The 15,417-nt window shown below is 49.3% G+C and overlaps 1 protein-coding gene across 1 annotated transcript in view; it reads left to right on the top strand.

The window, feature by feature from the left end:
* Positions 1–259: 259 nt before the first annotated feature.
* Positions 260–15,417, top strand: part of LMX1A (LIM homeobox transcription factor 1 alpha) — a 160,677-nt gene continuing 145,519 nt past the window's right edge. Inside the window, exons 1-2 of the mRNA XM_025420910.3 lie at positions 260–431; positions 2,697–2,883. Of these exons, the coding sequence (XP_025276695.1) occupies positions 356–431; positions 2,697–2,883 (263 nt within the window). The 5' untranslated portion in view covers positions 260–355. The remainder of the gene's footprint in view (positions 432–2,696; positions 2,884–15,417) is intronic.

Genomic DNA, 15,417 nt, shown 5'->3' on the forward strand with positions numbered 1-15,417 from the left:
CGCAGGGGTGCAGGTCGGGGCGGAGTCGGACTCGGGATGGGGAACCGCGGCTGGGACCGCGCGAGGGTGTGCGCGGGGGCGGGGGGGCAGGGAAGGGGAAGCGCAGTTGGGGGGCGGAGGTCTCAGTACAAAACGCGTTGACTTCAAGTGAAATCAGATCACTCGGCAGTTCGCGGTGACTCGCCTCTGCTCCCACCCCACGTTGCTCTGGGCTGGACTCTCGTCCTGGGGACCCCGGGCACTCCCGCCGTGCTTTCCCAGGAGTGCGGCGGCCCCGGGCTCCCGGTCCCGGAGCGCACGGACCCCAGAAGCAGCGTTTCCTCTCCTCCGCAGGTCCTCCCGGCCCGGCCCGAACATGCTGGACGGCCTGAAGATGGAGGAGAACTTTCAAAGCGCCATCGAGACTTCGGCGTCCTTCTCGTCGCTGCTGGGTGAGTGTTCAGGCCGCGCGCCCCGGGGCGCACCCTCTTTGCACCGGACCCCAGCCCTGCAGCCCGGCTCGCCGGGACCCGGTCGGCAGGAAAGGGACCCCGCGCGCCCCGCGCGCCCCGCGTCTGGCGCCCAGTGGAGCCCATGCGCCGTCTGTCCATCAGTCCCCGTGTGTCCTTCCTACCCCAAGCCGCCCCAAGGCCTCCCGCGCCGGGCACCGAATTCCCCAAAGCCGCGAGGGGCGGGCGAGATGGCTCGCGGGCGTCTGAGTGGCAAGTGATTAAAAATACCCAGGGCTGGGTTTTTAATCACGGAGCTGATGGACGCGTCGCAAATGCCGCCCGCTTCTCCGCGGCCTAGGGGCGAGCGCGGGGCAGCCGAGGCTCGCAGGCGCCCAAGTTCGAGGCGGCTTCTCGCCCCCTCCCTGCCCCCACCAGCTCCAGCCCGGGTCTCAGCCTCGGGCACGGCCGAAGGGCTTTTCCGGGCCGGTGGGCAGCGCAGCGCGGGGATTAGCCCGCGCCGCAGGGCCCTCGCCTCGGTTTTAATTAACTGGAGCCGGACCTCGAGGCCGGCGGGTCCCCCCTGCCTCCCGGATCCTTCTGCAGCGACCGCGGAGGAGCCGCGAGCCAAGGGCCTCGAAAGCGCGTCCTGCTGACCTGAGGCCAGGGATTCGCAACCCCACCTCCCACCCCGACCTGGGTGCTTCTCGGGTGTTTTACTATTTTAGCGGAAGGGGTTTTCGTTTTGTCATTTAAACCTCTTGCCTCCTCCCGGCATTCGGAACCGCTAGAGCCGGGAGGTGATGGTGATGAGACTGGAGACGGTTCGGCTGAGAAACCACATCCAGGGAGGACCCCCCACCATCCCCAGCTGAAACGAAATCCCGGGCGCACTGCGTTCCCTCCTTTCAACCGGGTTTGCGGAAACTTCTCGACTCCGTCCAGCGTCGGAAGAGCGTGGGGGGGTGTCCCCCTCCGCAGCTGGCATTGCCCTGGCACGGAGCGCGCGCGACCTTGTGCCCACAGCGCGCGTCGCGGCTCCCAGTGTGCGCTCCGCGGCTCCCACCGCCCGGGTCCCGGCCCTGAACGCCGAGACAGGACAATTTTACAACTGAAAACTATCTTTTCTACTTTTCTGAGTCCTCCCCTGCGCGCCCCAAGGCGACAGGCTCCACTCAAGAGCTGGTGGCAGGATCCCCCCCGGGGGGCGGGGGAGAACCACAAGAGTGTCGCGAGGAAATGGGGAAGGGTCAGGCCCTTTGGGACACCACGCGCAAGAGTATTGTTATCAGGGGACATAGGCCTTCTTTAAATAGCTGTGAAATGTGCCGACAAAAGCGGCCAAGTGTTCCCCCATCCTAAAAATAGGGCATTCCCCACCCCCCCACAAAATAGAGGAACAAAACAGACAAAAGTCCAAAGGGTAGGGTAGAGAGGATTCCCTCTTTCCGCGGAGTGGGTTTGGGGTGGGTGCAAAATCGCAAGCGCTGCAGCTGAGTCGGCCGGATTCCCGGAATTCCCGCAGCATCTCCGCGCCCTGCTTCTTTCCTCTTTTTTTTTTTCCTCTTCTATTTTGATGCGTCTTAATTATTTATATGTGTACGTACGAAAATACACATAAAATCCTACGTTTAAATCCACCTGCAATTTGTACTCCGGCCAAGGCACAGCACTTTGGGGGTTCATTGCTTTTTTTTCCACAGTACTGAGTTTGCCTGGAGCCAGATGGTATTTTTCTGTATGCCTGAGACTTTTTAGGAAGAAAATAAAAGTTTTAAAGCTTTCCCTCAGACAATACAACAGAAATTGCATTTTAGCAAAAAGACAAGACCAATCCTCCAAAATTCTTTTTATAGACTCACAAATTTAATATTAAAAGAGACAAGCAGGGTGAGTGACTTAATGCTTAGGTGATAAAGGTGGGAGCGCAAATTTATTTGTAGTGTAATTGTACGGGATGTGCGCTCCTTTGCGCGAATACCTGAGTAGGTTGGATCATTAAGGCCGCTTATTGATTTCCGCCCCTTCCCATATAGGAGAATTTGAACTTTCCCACAGAGTCGCTGTTTTATTAGAAACAACACCTGGTTTGATTTTTCTCTGTTTTCCAAAACTCGGTTTGGTTGATTAGCAGGGATGGGGGGTTTTCCGGGATGGGAGCGCGGGTTGCAGGGTGGGGGGTGGAATCGGCGGGTGTAGGATTGATCGGAGTGTGGCCGGGGTGCTGAGCCGGCGCGGTTGACCCGCGAACGTCTGTTGCTGCTGCAGGCAGAGCGGTGAGCCCCAAGTCTGTCTGCGAGGGCTGTCAACGGGTCATCTCGGACAGGTTTCTGCTGCGGCTCAACGACAGCTTCTGGCACGAGCAGTGCGTGCAGTGCGCCTCCTGCAAAGAGCCCCTGGAGACCACCTGCTTCTACCGGGACAAGAAGCTCTACTGCAAGTACGACTACGAGAAGTAAGTGATCGCGCCGCCGGAGCGCGCCCCCCGCACCCGCGCACCCAGAGGCGCGTTCACCCGCAGGCGGTGCGCTCCCCGGGGCCGCAGAGACGCGCGCGCTGCGCCCTCCCCGGGCGGCCCCGCTGGCGTGCCGGCCTCCCAGGCGCCCTCCCGGACTCGGCTGATCCCGGCGGACACACCTCTGTGCGCGCTCCGACCCACCCGGCTCGTTCCCGCCGCTCCCCTTCTCTGGGGTGCCCCGCGGGCTGCCGGCGGCCAGGTCTCCTGGGGGGCGCCCACGCCGTCGCACCCACGTGTCTGCGCCCCCCGCGCTCTGGGATGGGAGCAAGCCGTGCGGCTTCAGCTCCCGCGGCCTCCGGCGCGGCCCGTCCCCTGTGCGCATCTGTCCACGGGCGTCCCGACAGCCGGGGCTCAGCAATGCTGCTTCCTCTGCGCTCTGCGCACACCCCGTTTGCCTTTGCTCTCCATGATGCCCCGGACCCCTCCTTCTCCGCCCAGAGTCTCCAAAACCCTGGGGGCACAGGGGCCCTTAGGCCGGAAGCGCGGCCTGGTCTGAGGCCCCCTCCTCCCTTGCACGCCTCCCCTCCCCCGAATCCCCCGTGGGGGTGTGCACCGCAGCCCCGCACCGGATTCACTTCTCTCCAGCCGAGGTGAACGTTCTGGGGTGTTCTGAGAATTAGTTGGCAGGTATTTAAGCAAGTAGATTATTTGGAATCTCGATTTCTGTAATGCCTTAAAGCCTGGATGCGGCCGGGAGTGGGAGTTAGAAGGATTTCCTGGTTCTCGCCAGGCAGGCCCAGAGTTGCTTAGTGGGTCCATGGAGAAGGGGAATTGCTTTTCCTTGCAAGAGCGGCTAGTTCACGGGGACACTGGCTTCGCAAAGCTGATCACGCACGGTTTGGAGGAAAATGCAGCCGAACGCAGGCCTGTGTGTGTGTGTGTGTGTTTTTTTTGCACACGAGGATTGGTGTGTATGGCCAAGGGGCCGCGCGTGCGTGCACAGAATTCCGAATGTGTTACTGGTGAATAAGACAGCAGTAGGTGAGGATAATCGAAGGAGGGGCAGTGTGCACGAAAAGCAGCTCCTATCACGGTATTCAAAACACAGCCAAGGGGTGTGTGTGTGTAAGTCTCCTTGTAGCAAGAACAACAACAAAAAACGCTGAGAAAAACCAGAAGTGTCTTCCTTTCTGTGTTGCCTGGGCTATGAGGGTTACTGAAAGCTGGCGAAGCTCATACCCAGTGACCACACACACGCACACAATCTTTTTTTGGCCGCAAAGGGCTCTTTTGCCCACCATATACTTGAGCTTTGCCCTCCTGTGGAAGGGGTCCTGGGCCTGGATGCTGGTTTTGAAAAGATAACTTTGCATCTTTAGCCCTAAAAAAGAATCCATGTTCGGTTTTGGATGAGTTGGACAATACAGAAACGTATAAAGAAATGAAAACACATGACCACTTTACAAAGTGGTAATTATGGTTAACATTTTTTAAAGAAGACATGCCTGTATCCGTTCTTGGTTGTCTGTTTGTTGCCACAGTGTCTGAGTGAAAAGTGCAATTTTTAGGGAATTAAGCAGATTTCGCCCACAGAACTTCAAGTATCACCTTTGGATAAAGCTTCTGGTGGATTGCTCGCTTCCCCCCTCCTCCCCCCACCCGCCCTCTCCTGCTTTTCATCTGAAGGTTTTGGGATTGTGTAGACCCAATCTTTATCTTTCTGCTTATAGATTACTGAAATGTCCACATCCTTCAGGCACAACACTAGCGAATTCAAAAGTATTGGAGCTTAGGAAAGGATTTGGGTTGTGAATTTCTATTCTGTTTGTTAAAAAAAAAAAAAAATCACGAATCAAAGAAGGCTTAAGGGTCAACACAGCTGTCTGGCCAGTCAGATCTTCTTTAAGGAAGTCAGGCTGTGTCAAGAGGGGAAGAAACAGTTGTTGTAAAGTACTTAACACAACAATGTCCCCTCCATTTCAGCCTCCCAGGTTTGGTGCAGTTTGGGCTTATTAGCCTACTAGGGTCAGTTCTCCTCTCTCACAGCTATTTCTGCAAAGGGAAAATTGCAGGGATCAACTTGCCAGCTGTTGGCCAGAACCAAAAAGATTTTGTAGAGGAGCATGAGCTGCATTGTTCAGAGAGGTGTTGATGTTACAATGAGGGGTTTTCGTTTTAATTTTAACGTCTATTTCGGAAACACATTTGCAAAAAATGGAGTTGTTTGCACTCGTTAGCTCAATGCACACTATCACCACGGGTCTGTGCCCGGCCTCTCTCTCTCTCTCTTTTTTTAAAAGGATGACTTTTATTCCTAGTTTCTCTTCCGTTCCCCATCCCAATCCCAGCCTTCTTCAAAACAAAATGGGGTTTTAATACATCTGATCGTCTTAACGGCATTAGCATGCATGGTGGTTGCTGGGTTGGTTTGTTTCAAAATTAGGCTCAAGACAGATTCCTTTAATCAGCCAGCTGTTACCAAGCTTCTCGCGGCAAGGCATTGGGCTGTGGGATGAGAGGCTGTGAGACCGAGTCCCAGCTGCCTTCAGGGGGCTTGTAACCCGGCCCTATTGCCTTTCTGTATTCTCCCAACTATGGAGCATTTCTTAGAAGCCTCCTCTAAGGGCAGGACTAGGTGTTGCCCAGAAGCTCTCCTGAATGACCAGATCTTTATCCTCCAGAGGGTCAATTCAGCTGCAGATAATCACCGTGAGACAGGCACAGCACGTTTCCTCTTTAACGAATTGATCATTTAAGAATAATTTTGCCCTTTCGAGTGGGTCTTTTTAAAATCTGAGGCCCAGGCGAGGCAAACAGAGGGAGGACGGAAAAGAGGTGGAGGTGAGGCAGTGGGGCAGCGTGGGGGTAAATGAGGAAGCACATCATGAAGATTCGGGGCTGGTGTGCCCTGCTTTCCAAATTCGCCAAGTGTAAATGCTATTCCTTCATGTTAAGATCAAAGAATGTATAGCCAATGTGCAGTCTCCAGGGACGGTCATACACATAAAACATAATATTAACAAGGGGAGTTTATTGTATTTGTTTTAGCCATTTATATGTGCTTTTTCAGGCTGTGGGCAGTTTTGCATTTGAATTATTAGCTGCCTATTCGTGGTGTCAGGTGGCCAGCTAAAAAGGTGAAAATTCTACTCCATCAGCTAGTGGCTTCACCTTCTTGGTGTCAAACACCAAATTTGTCTAATTAAAAAAAAATGGAATTGACAGTGGCATCTGAGACACAGCCATTTGTTTAAGACTTCAGGATGTTTTGTTAAATATTTGTCTCATACACTATGACACCCTCAGGAGTAATTTATCTTCTGATCATCCAAAACAAATAAGCATTTAAGGCGGAGCGCAGAACACTGATTTATGAATGTCCATAGGAATTAAGAGCTGGAGGTGGTCTTTTGGTGCATGACAAGTCATCAGAGAAAAATAACTCGTTAGGTGGGGCGATATGCTTATGGTACTGCCGAAGCTGTACCAAGTGATGTAAAATAGGAGGATCCTCTAGGTATGGATGTTTAAAGACTGGATTCAAAGGTTTTCAGTATTCCTGAAAGTTAGCAGACAACCAAAATATTTTCCAGCCTAGGGGACTTCTATTTATATAACTGTTGTTCCCTATTTAACTGAGTCCTCTGTGATCTGGGTAGTTTGGAGATTTCCCTGAATTTGTTCCAAACAAATACTGTAGTTGGACTGTGGCTGGAGACAGAAGAGGCTGCTGAATAACGGGAATGTGGTAATACAATAGATAATTAAGCCTTCTGGAAGGGATCCCACATTTAAATCAAGTTTATATTGTTTCTTTCATGTGCCTGGCAGCTCGGTGCGTCAGCCGGGGCCCTCTCCCCTCACATATGAAGTTTATCATTATCCCCTAGATTGTTCTGGACATCCTAGGAGCAGAGTGGGATAGTTCTGCTGTCATCAGGGCTGTTCTCATAACATCACAACTCCCCACATGTCAGCAAATCCCAGGCCTTGCGAGACCTTTCCTCAGAGGGCCGGTCCATGTTTTCTCCCCTTTCTTTTGGAGCAGACCAATTTTCTGAAGAAAGGGACTAAAATGGGGGCAAAGTGGATATCACATTTAGAGTCGTCTCTATCTTGCCTTGGACCTGCTGATTGGCAGCCCCTCGGAGATGATGGCCGAGGTAATGATCTCTATTAGGACCAGTAACAAACTAATTCTGCGTTTTGTCAAGGTGTAGCGTAGGATGTGAGTGTGTGTGTGTGTGCGGGGAGGAGAATTCGTTTAGTCTTATATTCCTGTGACATTACTTGGAGATCAAAATGGGGCATGCAGCTACTCATAAAAGGAGCCCAGAGATGAAATTACAGAGGCAGTTGTTAGATTTTTGCTGTACTTACTTTATCTTTTGCTGGCCCGGCTCCTGGCATAATAAAATGTAAGGAATATAAAAATCAAACACAGCTAGGTAATAAATTGATGTCTGCATTAAATTGCAGGGGGGTTTAGCTCGGGATAAGCACTGTCCACGGGCTGTGGCTGTGTGTTGATGCAGGCCGAGTAATCTCTTTTTTTATTTAGTGGGTGATTGGAAACAGTCCTTGCTCAGAGGTGTTTTCTCTTTTTATATGTATTGGTCCCTGGGTAGGACTTCCTTGGAATCTCAGACTTAAAATTTTGAAATAAAATTAGACAGCACAAGTAGATATTAATAGTATTCTGGGAATTGCATATGAACAATGCTTTTCAGAGCAGGGTTGTGGGATTCTTTTGATCCTTACATAAATGGAGCACATTATAAAAAGTTATTTATCCAGTCCAGTGTTGCATACTGTAGAGTCCTGGAACTTTTGTCATCCACCTAGCTACTAAGGACTTGCTTTTGCTTTCAGGTTTCAGTGACCAGAGCTTTTCTGAAAGCTCATCGTTTGTCTTGCTTTTCAGTTTCATTTTTCTAATTTATAGCTTTTTGTATTCGCCGAAATGCTGTTACTGATTTTAGAGAGGCCTCGTCACCGTTGCTTTTTCATTCTGGAAAATTTTTTTGGAGGTCATGAGCAGGTACTGTTTCTCTAGTGAGAACAATTTCCATTTCTTGAATTATCAGATAATTATTCTTTTCGGTCAAAGAAATCATTGGGGTCATAGCGTTTCGAAGTGAGAAAAGAGACGGGGATTTAAGATACGCGTTATACTATCAGAAATTTGGTAAAGCTCCTTAGAGCCAATGCCCATACAACACGTCATTGTTGAATCACGTCAAGTTCAAAATAACCCATATTGAATCCCGTCCACTTGATTGTTCAGTACAATGGGAGTGAACTGGGCGGGGGGGGGGGGGCGGGCGGGGGGGTGAACTATGGAAGGAAAATATGCACTCGCATGGGAAGATGTAAAAACAATTTCTGCCACAACTGTGAACTCTTAGTCCTATTTGAGTGCTTTTCAAAAAATTTTAATTTATTTTTAATTATTTTATTAAAAAAAAAGATTTTATTTATTTATTCATGAGAGACACCTAGAGAGGGTCAGAGACACAGGCAGAGGCAGAAGCAGGCTGCCCGCGGAGATCCCGATGCAGGACTCGATCCCAGGACCCCGGGATCACAACCTGAGCCGAGGGCAGAGGCTCAACCACTGAGCCACCTGAATTATTATTATTTTTTTAATATCTTTCTAACATGGATTTTTCAATGTCCTTTCACATCTTCAGAGGGGAGTTCTTAGTAAGCCACTTGCGGGCTGAGATGGGAGGATTGGGGGCTGCCGAGGTGGAGGGCCGCTCACACCCTCTGCACGGAGCAGAGGGGTCCCTGTCCTGGGAGGGCCCTGTCCTCTTTTCAGCAGGCCTGAGGCCACCCCCTAGGAACCCCTGTGTTTTTCTGAAAGTCTCTTAGTGACATGTAGACCAGTGTTATTGCCAGCAGCCTTTGCAGATTTGGTTTGGGAGAGTTGGTGATTTTAGGAGCCAAACGTAGCAAAAGTTCTGAAGGAAGTAACATTTGAGGGCAGGAGAAAAGAGGCCCTTCCCTCCCGTGTGCCTGTTTTACTGGGACCTATGGGGAAATGGGCCAGCCGTGCCTTGGGATTTTACATCATCTCCTCAGTCTTTTTGACTCGCACGATGTGGGATGTTTAAGTCCATTCATCACAATTAGAATTAGTTATGTTATCGCTGACTGACGTCGGCTGCCGCTTTGTGTCTCTTTGTCATATATTAAATGAAACTCAGCCAACCGCCTTGCTGAAATGAAGCGGACACCTTCCAAATGTCAAATTGTTATTTGAGTCGAGCACAATGATCTGTCTCTATATTTTTAACCAAGACGAAATTAATAAAATTGCTATGGCCCTGGCATTAATTAGCGGGAGGATTAGAGCTGTATGGGCTAAAAAGGAGGTGTAAACACTGTAATCTTGCTACATGTTTGTTTTCACACTACTGAAAATAAATAAAATGAGACTTAGGATAGGGATTAAGTTTCTTTTGGCATTACACAGCAGATTCGATCGGAATGCAGCAGGAACACTGAAGTATTAGCAAGGCATGATGGAAGGAATACAACCGTGGCCCTCAGTCAGTTTCCCACCTTGTGTGTATGCTTGCTCCCATCACAGATGACCCCATCTGGGTAGTTAGACAAAGATTTTTAAAACCTATCTCCGTGCCGTTCTTCTCACTGGCGCATCAAGGCAGCCGAGTCATCTGGAGAGCTTGTCACCTGGCTGCCATGCTTGAATTAGCCAGAGTTGCAGGAAACCATTGCCAGATTCCCCATTAGTGCACCATAATGTCACAACAACTAAAAATACAAAATGGACTGTGCTTTTCCTTAGTCCTCTAGCTGAAGCTCCACAGGAGAGTTTGGTCTCTGCCGGCCTTTCCAGATTCCAGTTTGGGGATCCTATTTTTGGATAACAGTAAATACGTCTGGCTTTACTGACTCCAGTGTCTCCCTGCCCTATTAGATTTGTGTTTTATCATTATTATCCTGTAATGGACAAGCCCTGATAGATGTCTGGCCACTATGGATGGGCCTACCTTGGCTGACAGGCCCAATTAAACTCTGTGTGTATAACAAATATCTTCAGCGTCCAGCGTTGCTGGGAATGGACCCCATGCGTTATCTGGTGTTCACATCTGGCCCCGTCCCATTCTGCCTCCCCCTCACTCCCCTATGCCCTGTGGAATTCTAGTAACTTGACTCTTGCCAGCATCAGATCTTACTTAAATACCATCTCATCAACTGCCTCATTTTTTTCCCCAGGCCATCCTTATGGACCATTAGTCCTCTTTTGATTTGCTCACGTGGAGGAAACAAATTAGTCTTCTGTGGATGCAGAAGTCAGAGAGTCCTGTCACATGGCCACCCAGTTATAGAGCAGGGCTCCGCTCAGCAGTTGGCAAGGGGCATACCCCTCAGGTTTGCATGATGCCATGACCATCGATTGCTCTTTGGGTGACCATGTAGGCACCCCTGAACATCCTCTGAGTGTGCCTGGTACCTCCGTAGATGCCGCTGTACGTCCTGCCACTCTAGATGGATGTTTTTTTGGGAGGGAGGGTGGTCAGAGAAGTGCCTGAGCCTGATGCTGTCACCAGTAAATCAGAAGGAGTTATTAGGTGGGAAGCCCGGCTGGCATTCTGCTAGGAGGTAAACACACCATTCAATCCCAGCTTCTTGCTGTTTCTCTGGACATGGCCTCTCTCCAGCCTGGAAAGAACCATCCTTTATCTCTGGAGCATCAGGTTCTGCTGCTGCAGCGGGGAGGGATCTTTCCAGCAGCCTCCTCTCCGGTTCCATGGGGCCCTTTGGCCACACCAAAGCCACGCCTTGACTCAGTTCTGGTGCCTCCTCCCCATCGAGCCTCAGGAACCTTTAAAAGGATTTTTGAAAACAAAACAAAACAAAACACCCCCTCCTGAACTCCAGATTAGCCTCTTAAGCTCATTAAAGTTCCTTTAAATACCAAAATGTTGGGCTCCTGGGGACTATCCCCCCAAACCATATTTTCATTCTTCACATTGTTGTCATTCACTGTGCAGCAGATTAAGGGCAGCTCTCTCTGGGCCCAGAAACGGTCCCCTCTCTCTCTCTGCAGGAGGGTCCAAATATGTCTTTGTTTGAGTACCTCAATAGCCTGAACCTAACTAAGGAGGAGCCAATGTCGGCTTGGCCTGGGGGCCCCCAGCTCCACGCTGGAGAAGAGGTTGATGTCTTTGGAGAATAAGATGGGGCCCCAGACGGGGAGTGGGCAGTTGAGTGGAGAAGACGTGGCTTGTACAATTTTCAGGAGCTGGGTCTCCACTGGGTCCTCTCCTGGTCCCTAGAGAGGCCCGGGATGGATGAGCACTCCAGTGGCCTGGATTTCAAGGGCCCTCCTTGGCCTAGAGAATGAGGCTGGTCTGGGGAGCCCCCTTTGTGGGACCCAGCAGAAACGCTGGAGCCCAGTTTCTGTTCTTCCCCTAGACGTTGGTGGACTGTCACAGGTCAGAGGTGGATTTTTATGGCCATACCTGCCTTTTGCCTGATGCTCCTCCCTCTTTACTTCGTCATGCCTCTTTTCCAAGGAGCCTCCTTAATACACCCACCCCCTCTTTGTCATTTCAGGCTTCCTTCCCTAAAGCTGGCTCTTGGGGAGAGCTTTCTGGTTTTGACAGTGGAACAAATCCTTTTTAACATAACCATCGAGAGAGTTTCCTCCCCTGCTGCTGGCTCCCCTCACCCCTTCTCCTCCTGCCCCTCCTCACATTGTAGCAGGGATTCCTTTGTGCCCCGGGGACAGTGATGGCCGCCATCTTCACAGGAATGGAGCCTGAGCTCCTCAGAGATGAAAACCAGTTGGCAGTGCCATGGGGTATTCTTTGGAAACCCAAAGAAGAAGAACATTCCAGAAGACCCTCCCTTGCATTTCTTTGGCAGGAGTGTTTGCCTGGTCCCCATGCCTCTGTTTCCCCTGGGGGCTCTATGTATCTGGCATCCCTAGATTCAACCAGGGCACTACTTTCTACAAGTCCAGTTTCAAGATCGCAGCTCAGACTTGCCCTCTTGCTTATCTTGTGCTCCGAACCCATCTTGTGACCTTTGAAATTTCATATTATCTTGTGTACAGGCTAGTGCCTGGTCTTAGCTATCTGTCAAACGGGGCAGGCTATTATGAAATAATTCACATTGGGATGCACATGAGAATGTGGTGTTCTTTCCAAGATACTTTTTAACTCGAAGGGTGTTTAGTCGAAAAGGAATGATGACCCAACAGTAGAGTTTGAGGTCCTAGAGTGGGACCAGCAGAGGAGATGATCTTGGACTGGAGGCAGGTAATGCTTCGTAGGGTGCCTTCCTGTCTGTGTGTAAGGCTGGTTGGGATTACACACCCGCTCCTTTTTTCTGGGTTTTATTTTCTCTACACTCTGCTGTTGGCTGGGGTCTTCCTTTTAAAAAATCCACATCCATAGATGGAAGGGGTTGGACAGGTGGGCGAGCATGGTTTGGGCACTGCATAACTCCCTCCATTACTGGAAAAATAACTGGAAACACATGTTCTATTGTCAAGAGATGTCCAAGGCACACTGTCTTCATCTGTACCAAGGAATGTGCTAACAACCTCATAGCGTTATTGTGAGAATTAAATAAGAAAATGAACATGAAATGCTTTTTGGTAAAATACAAAGAACTAGACAAGGTTGGATATTATTGTTGATTTTTTTTTTATAGGAATAAGAGGATACGGATTCTCTGGAGCTGTGCATGATAACTCTGAGTGCTGTCTAGGTGGTTAAGAGCCTAGATTGTGAAGGCAGGGTGTCTGGGATCACGTCCTTGCTCTGTTGCTCACCAGCCGTTTCCGTGGGCAAGGGTCTTACTTTCTCAGTGCTGGTTTCCTCTCCCTAAAATGGGGATAATGATAGTACCAACCTCATAGGGTCCTTGGGTTAATATTTATAAAGCGTGCAGGTCCATGCTTGGCTTGTAGGAATTGCCCTAAAAGGATGTGTGGACAAAAACGTATCCTTTTCCATTTTCAAGAGCCCCTTGCCTGTATTATCTTGATTGGACCTCACAACAATTTTAAAAGCCAGATAAGGAGAGTTTTTTTTCTTCCCCCTGAATTTTATTGCTAAGAAACTGAGGCTCAGAGAGGTTAAGAACTTGCCCAAGGTCACGCTGTTGGTAAAGAGGGAAGCTGGGATGCTGTTCCCAGCCGCTGACTCCTGGTCCAATGGCCTTTCCTCTAAATCACACCATCTGCTGCTTGAATTCTGGTGTTCACACCCCAGTGAGATCACAATTCTCAGTTTGTCCTGTTGAACCAGCTCTTGGAAAACAAGTCCCCACCTGCTAGATACTTGAGCTTTTGGGCAGCCTTCTGACGGTCAGCTGTTTCTATGTTCCGTGGTTTTGAAGGAAGTTTTTTGGATTTGGGGATTGCCTGAGTGTGTATGTGTATGTGTGTGTGTGTGTGTGTGTGTTTGTGTGTGTGTGTGAGAGAGAGAGAGAGAGAGAGAGAAAGCTGCTAGCATACACTAATCGCACTCCTGTTTATCAGACTCCACGCCCACAAAGCCATCCTGCCGCCATCTTTTCCGGTCCCATTCCATCTGCATTGGTCTCCGTTGTTCCTCTAGCTTAGCTGTTCTTCCCCCACCGGAAGAATGACAAAAAGGCAGACAAGCATCCATTTTTCTCTCTCTCCAGCTCCCACAGTTTGCTATTGGTGGCTTGTTCTGGGAGCCTGTCTGCACATTTGGCAGCAGAACTGTTAAATATCAGATCTGGAGCCTTCCAAACATAACTTCCATTGGGACTAGCCAGCAGCTGTCCATCCATTCCTTGCATAACCCCTTTCCAAGGTTTCTTCTGAACTGTGTTGTATTTTCAAGTGAGCCTCAGCCTCAGCTAGAAAAGATCCCGCTGTGCCCTGGAATGAGGCTGGTTTGCAGAACTGTTGATTCCTTCTTGTTTATGACTTGGCCTGGCCGGATCAAAAAAGGGGATAATGGAATATTGGCTTTTAAGGAAATTAAGTATTCCTGTATGGCTTTACTTCACTCACCAGCGCTGACACTTGGTTCACTTAAAACTAGTTCCAGTCAATTTTAGGGAGATGGAATGTACGCGTGAATTTAATTTCTGTAAAGTGACGTGTAACGAAACTAGAGATTTCAGGTAAAACAGCAGTAACTGGAATCCACTTTATCTGGTTGTATGTGGATTTCTCAAATTGAGAATTAAATGGAATCTTATCAACCATTGGTTTATTAATTAAATCACTTGTTCATTCATTTCATCATCAACCAGACTTACTAAATTCCTCTATGTGCTAGGTATGTAAAAAATGAGCAAAATGGAGCATTGATGTGTTAACAGTCTAGTAGAGACTGCTTAGAGGCTTAAATTAAACAGAGGCCTAAGAGAAGAGTGAGATTGTTAAGAGTGACATGGCCTGTTGGACAGAGAGCCCACTGACTTAAGTCCCTTGGTTCTGTATTACTCTGTGCTATTCGTGATCTTATTACTGCTTGTCACAACATGAAGGATATATTTATTTGTTGTTTTGTGGCCTATGTTACTAGGTCATAAACTCTGTGAGGGCTGAGACCTTCCTGTTTTTGTTTTGTGTTATTTCTTGAGACCTGTATCTCAGCATCTTGCATGGGACCTGACACATAGCAGGCATTAGACAAATGTATGTTGGTAGAATGGATAAACTCATCAACAGGTAGCTTGCTTGGGGTTGTTATAAAAGATTCATGGAAGAGGTAATAAACTAATAAATAAAGGCATATTTCAAATCGTGGTAAGCACCAAGAAGCAAATGAAAATAGTACATAGTAATACAGAACCAAGGAACACCACGCTTTAGGATATAGTATCATATAAATCATGAGAAGAGGGGAAGGCCCAAGGAGATACAACACAGAGTGGGAGAAGCACCTGCATTCAAGGAGCTCATCCTTGATGGGATGACACAGAGGCAGAGAATGCCGGGTGAGTGGATTTCTGGAAGACAACGCAGAGGTGGAGACTTTCCACAAGTGGGGCTACCTACTAGCTCTTGAAATTGGCAGCCATTGGTAACCTTATCAAGAGGTCATCAGAGGCATAGAGGGGATGGGACAGCATTTTAATGGGTTGTGGAGTAAAAAGTAGTTGACATAACAGAGGGAGTGATATGACCAGCTCTTCTGAGAAGATGGCTAGCAGAAGAAAGAGCAGAAGGAAATAAGGCAGTGCCGGAGGTGGAGCTAGAATGAAGGGAAGATGTCATAGGATGGGCTAGTTTTGAGCGTCCTTGATGGCTAAGATGACATTAGCCAGGAAAGGAAGGAGGCTGAGGATCCAGGAGAGAGGGCGGCCTCCAGTTGACAGAGGAGCAGCTAGCTGGGGGAAGGGTCAGGGACACATCTAGGGCACATAGAGTCTGGCCCTGCTCTCCTCTCTCCCAACCATTTACTCCCTTTGTCCTTTTCTGCCTGCCTCTGTAGATTAGCTGGAACTGACACCACGGAACAGAGGGTAGCAGAAGGTAGGCTGTCCCCCATCACTCCT

Source organism: Canis lupus, chromosome 38 (assembly GCF_003254725.2).
Source record: "Canis lupus dingo isolate Sandy chromosome 38, ASM325472v2, whole genome shotgun sequence".
Classification (NCBI taxonomy): Eukaryota; Metazoa; Chordata; class Mammalia; order Carnivora; family Canidae; genus Canis; species Canis lupus.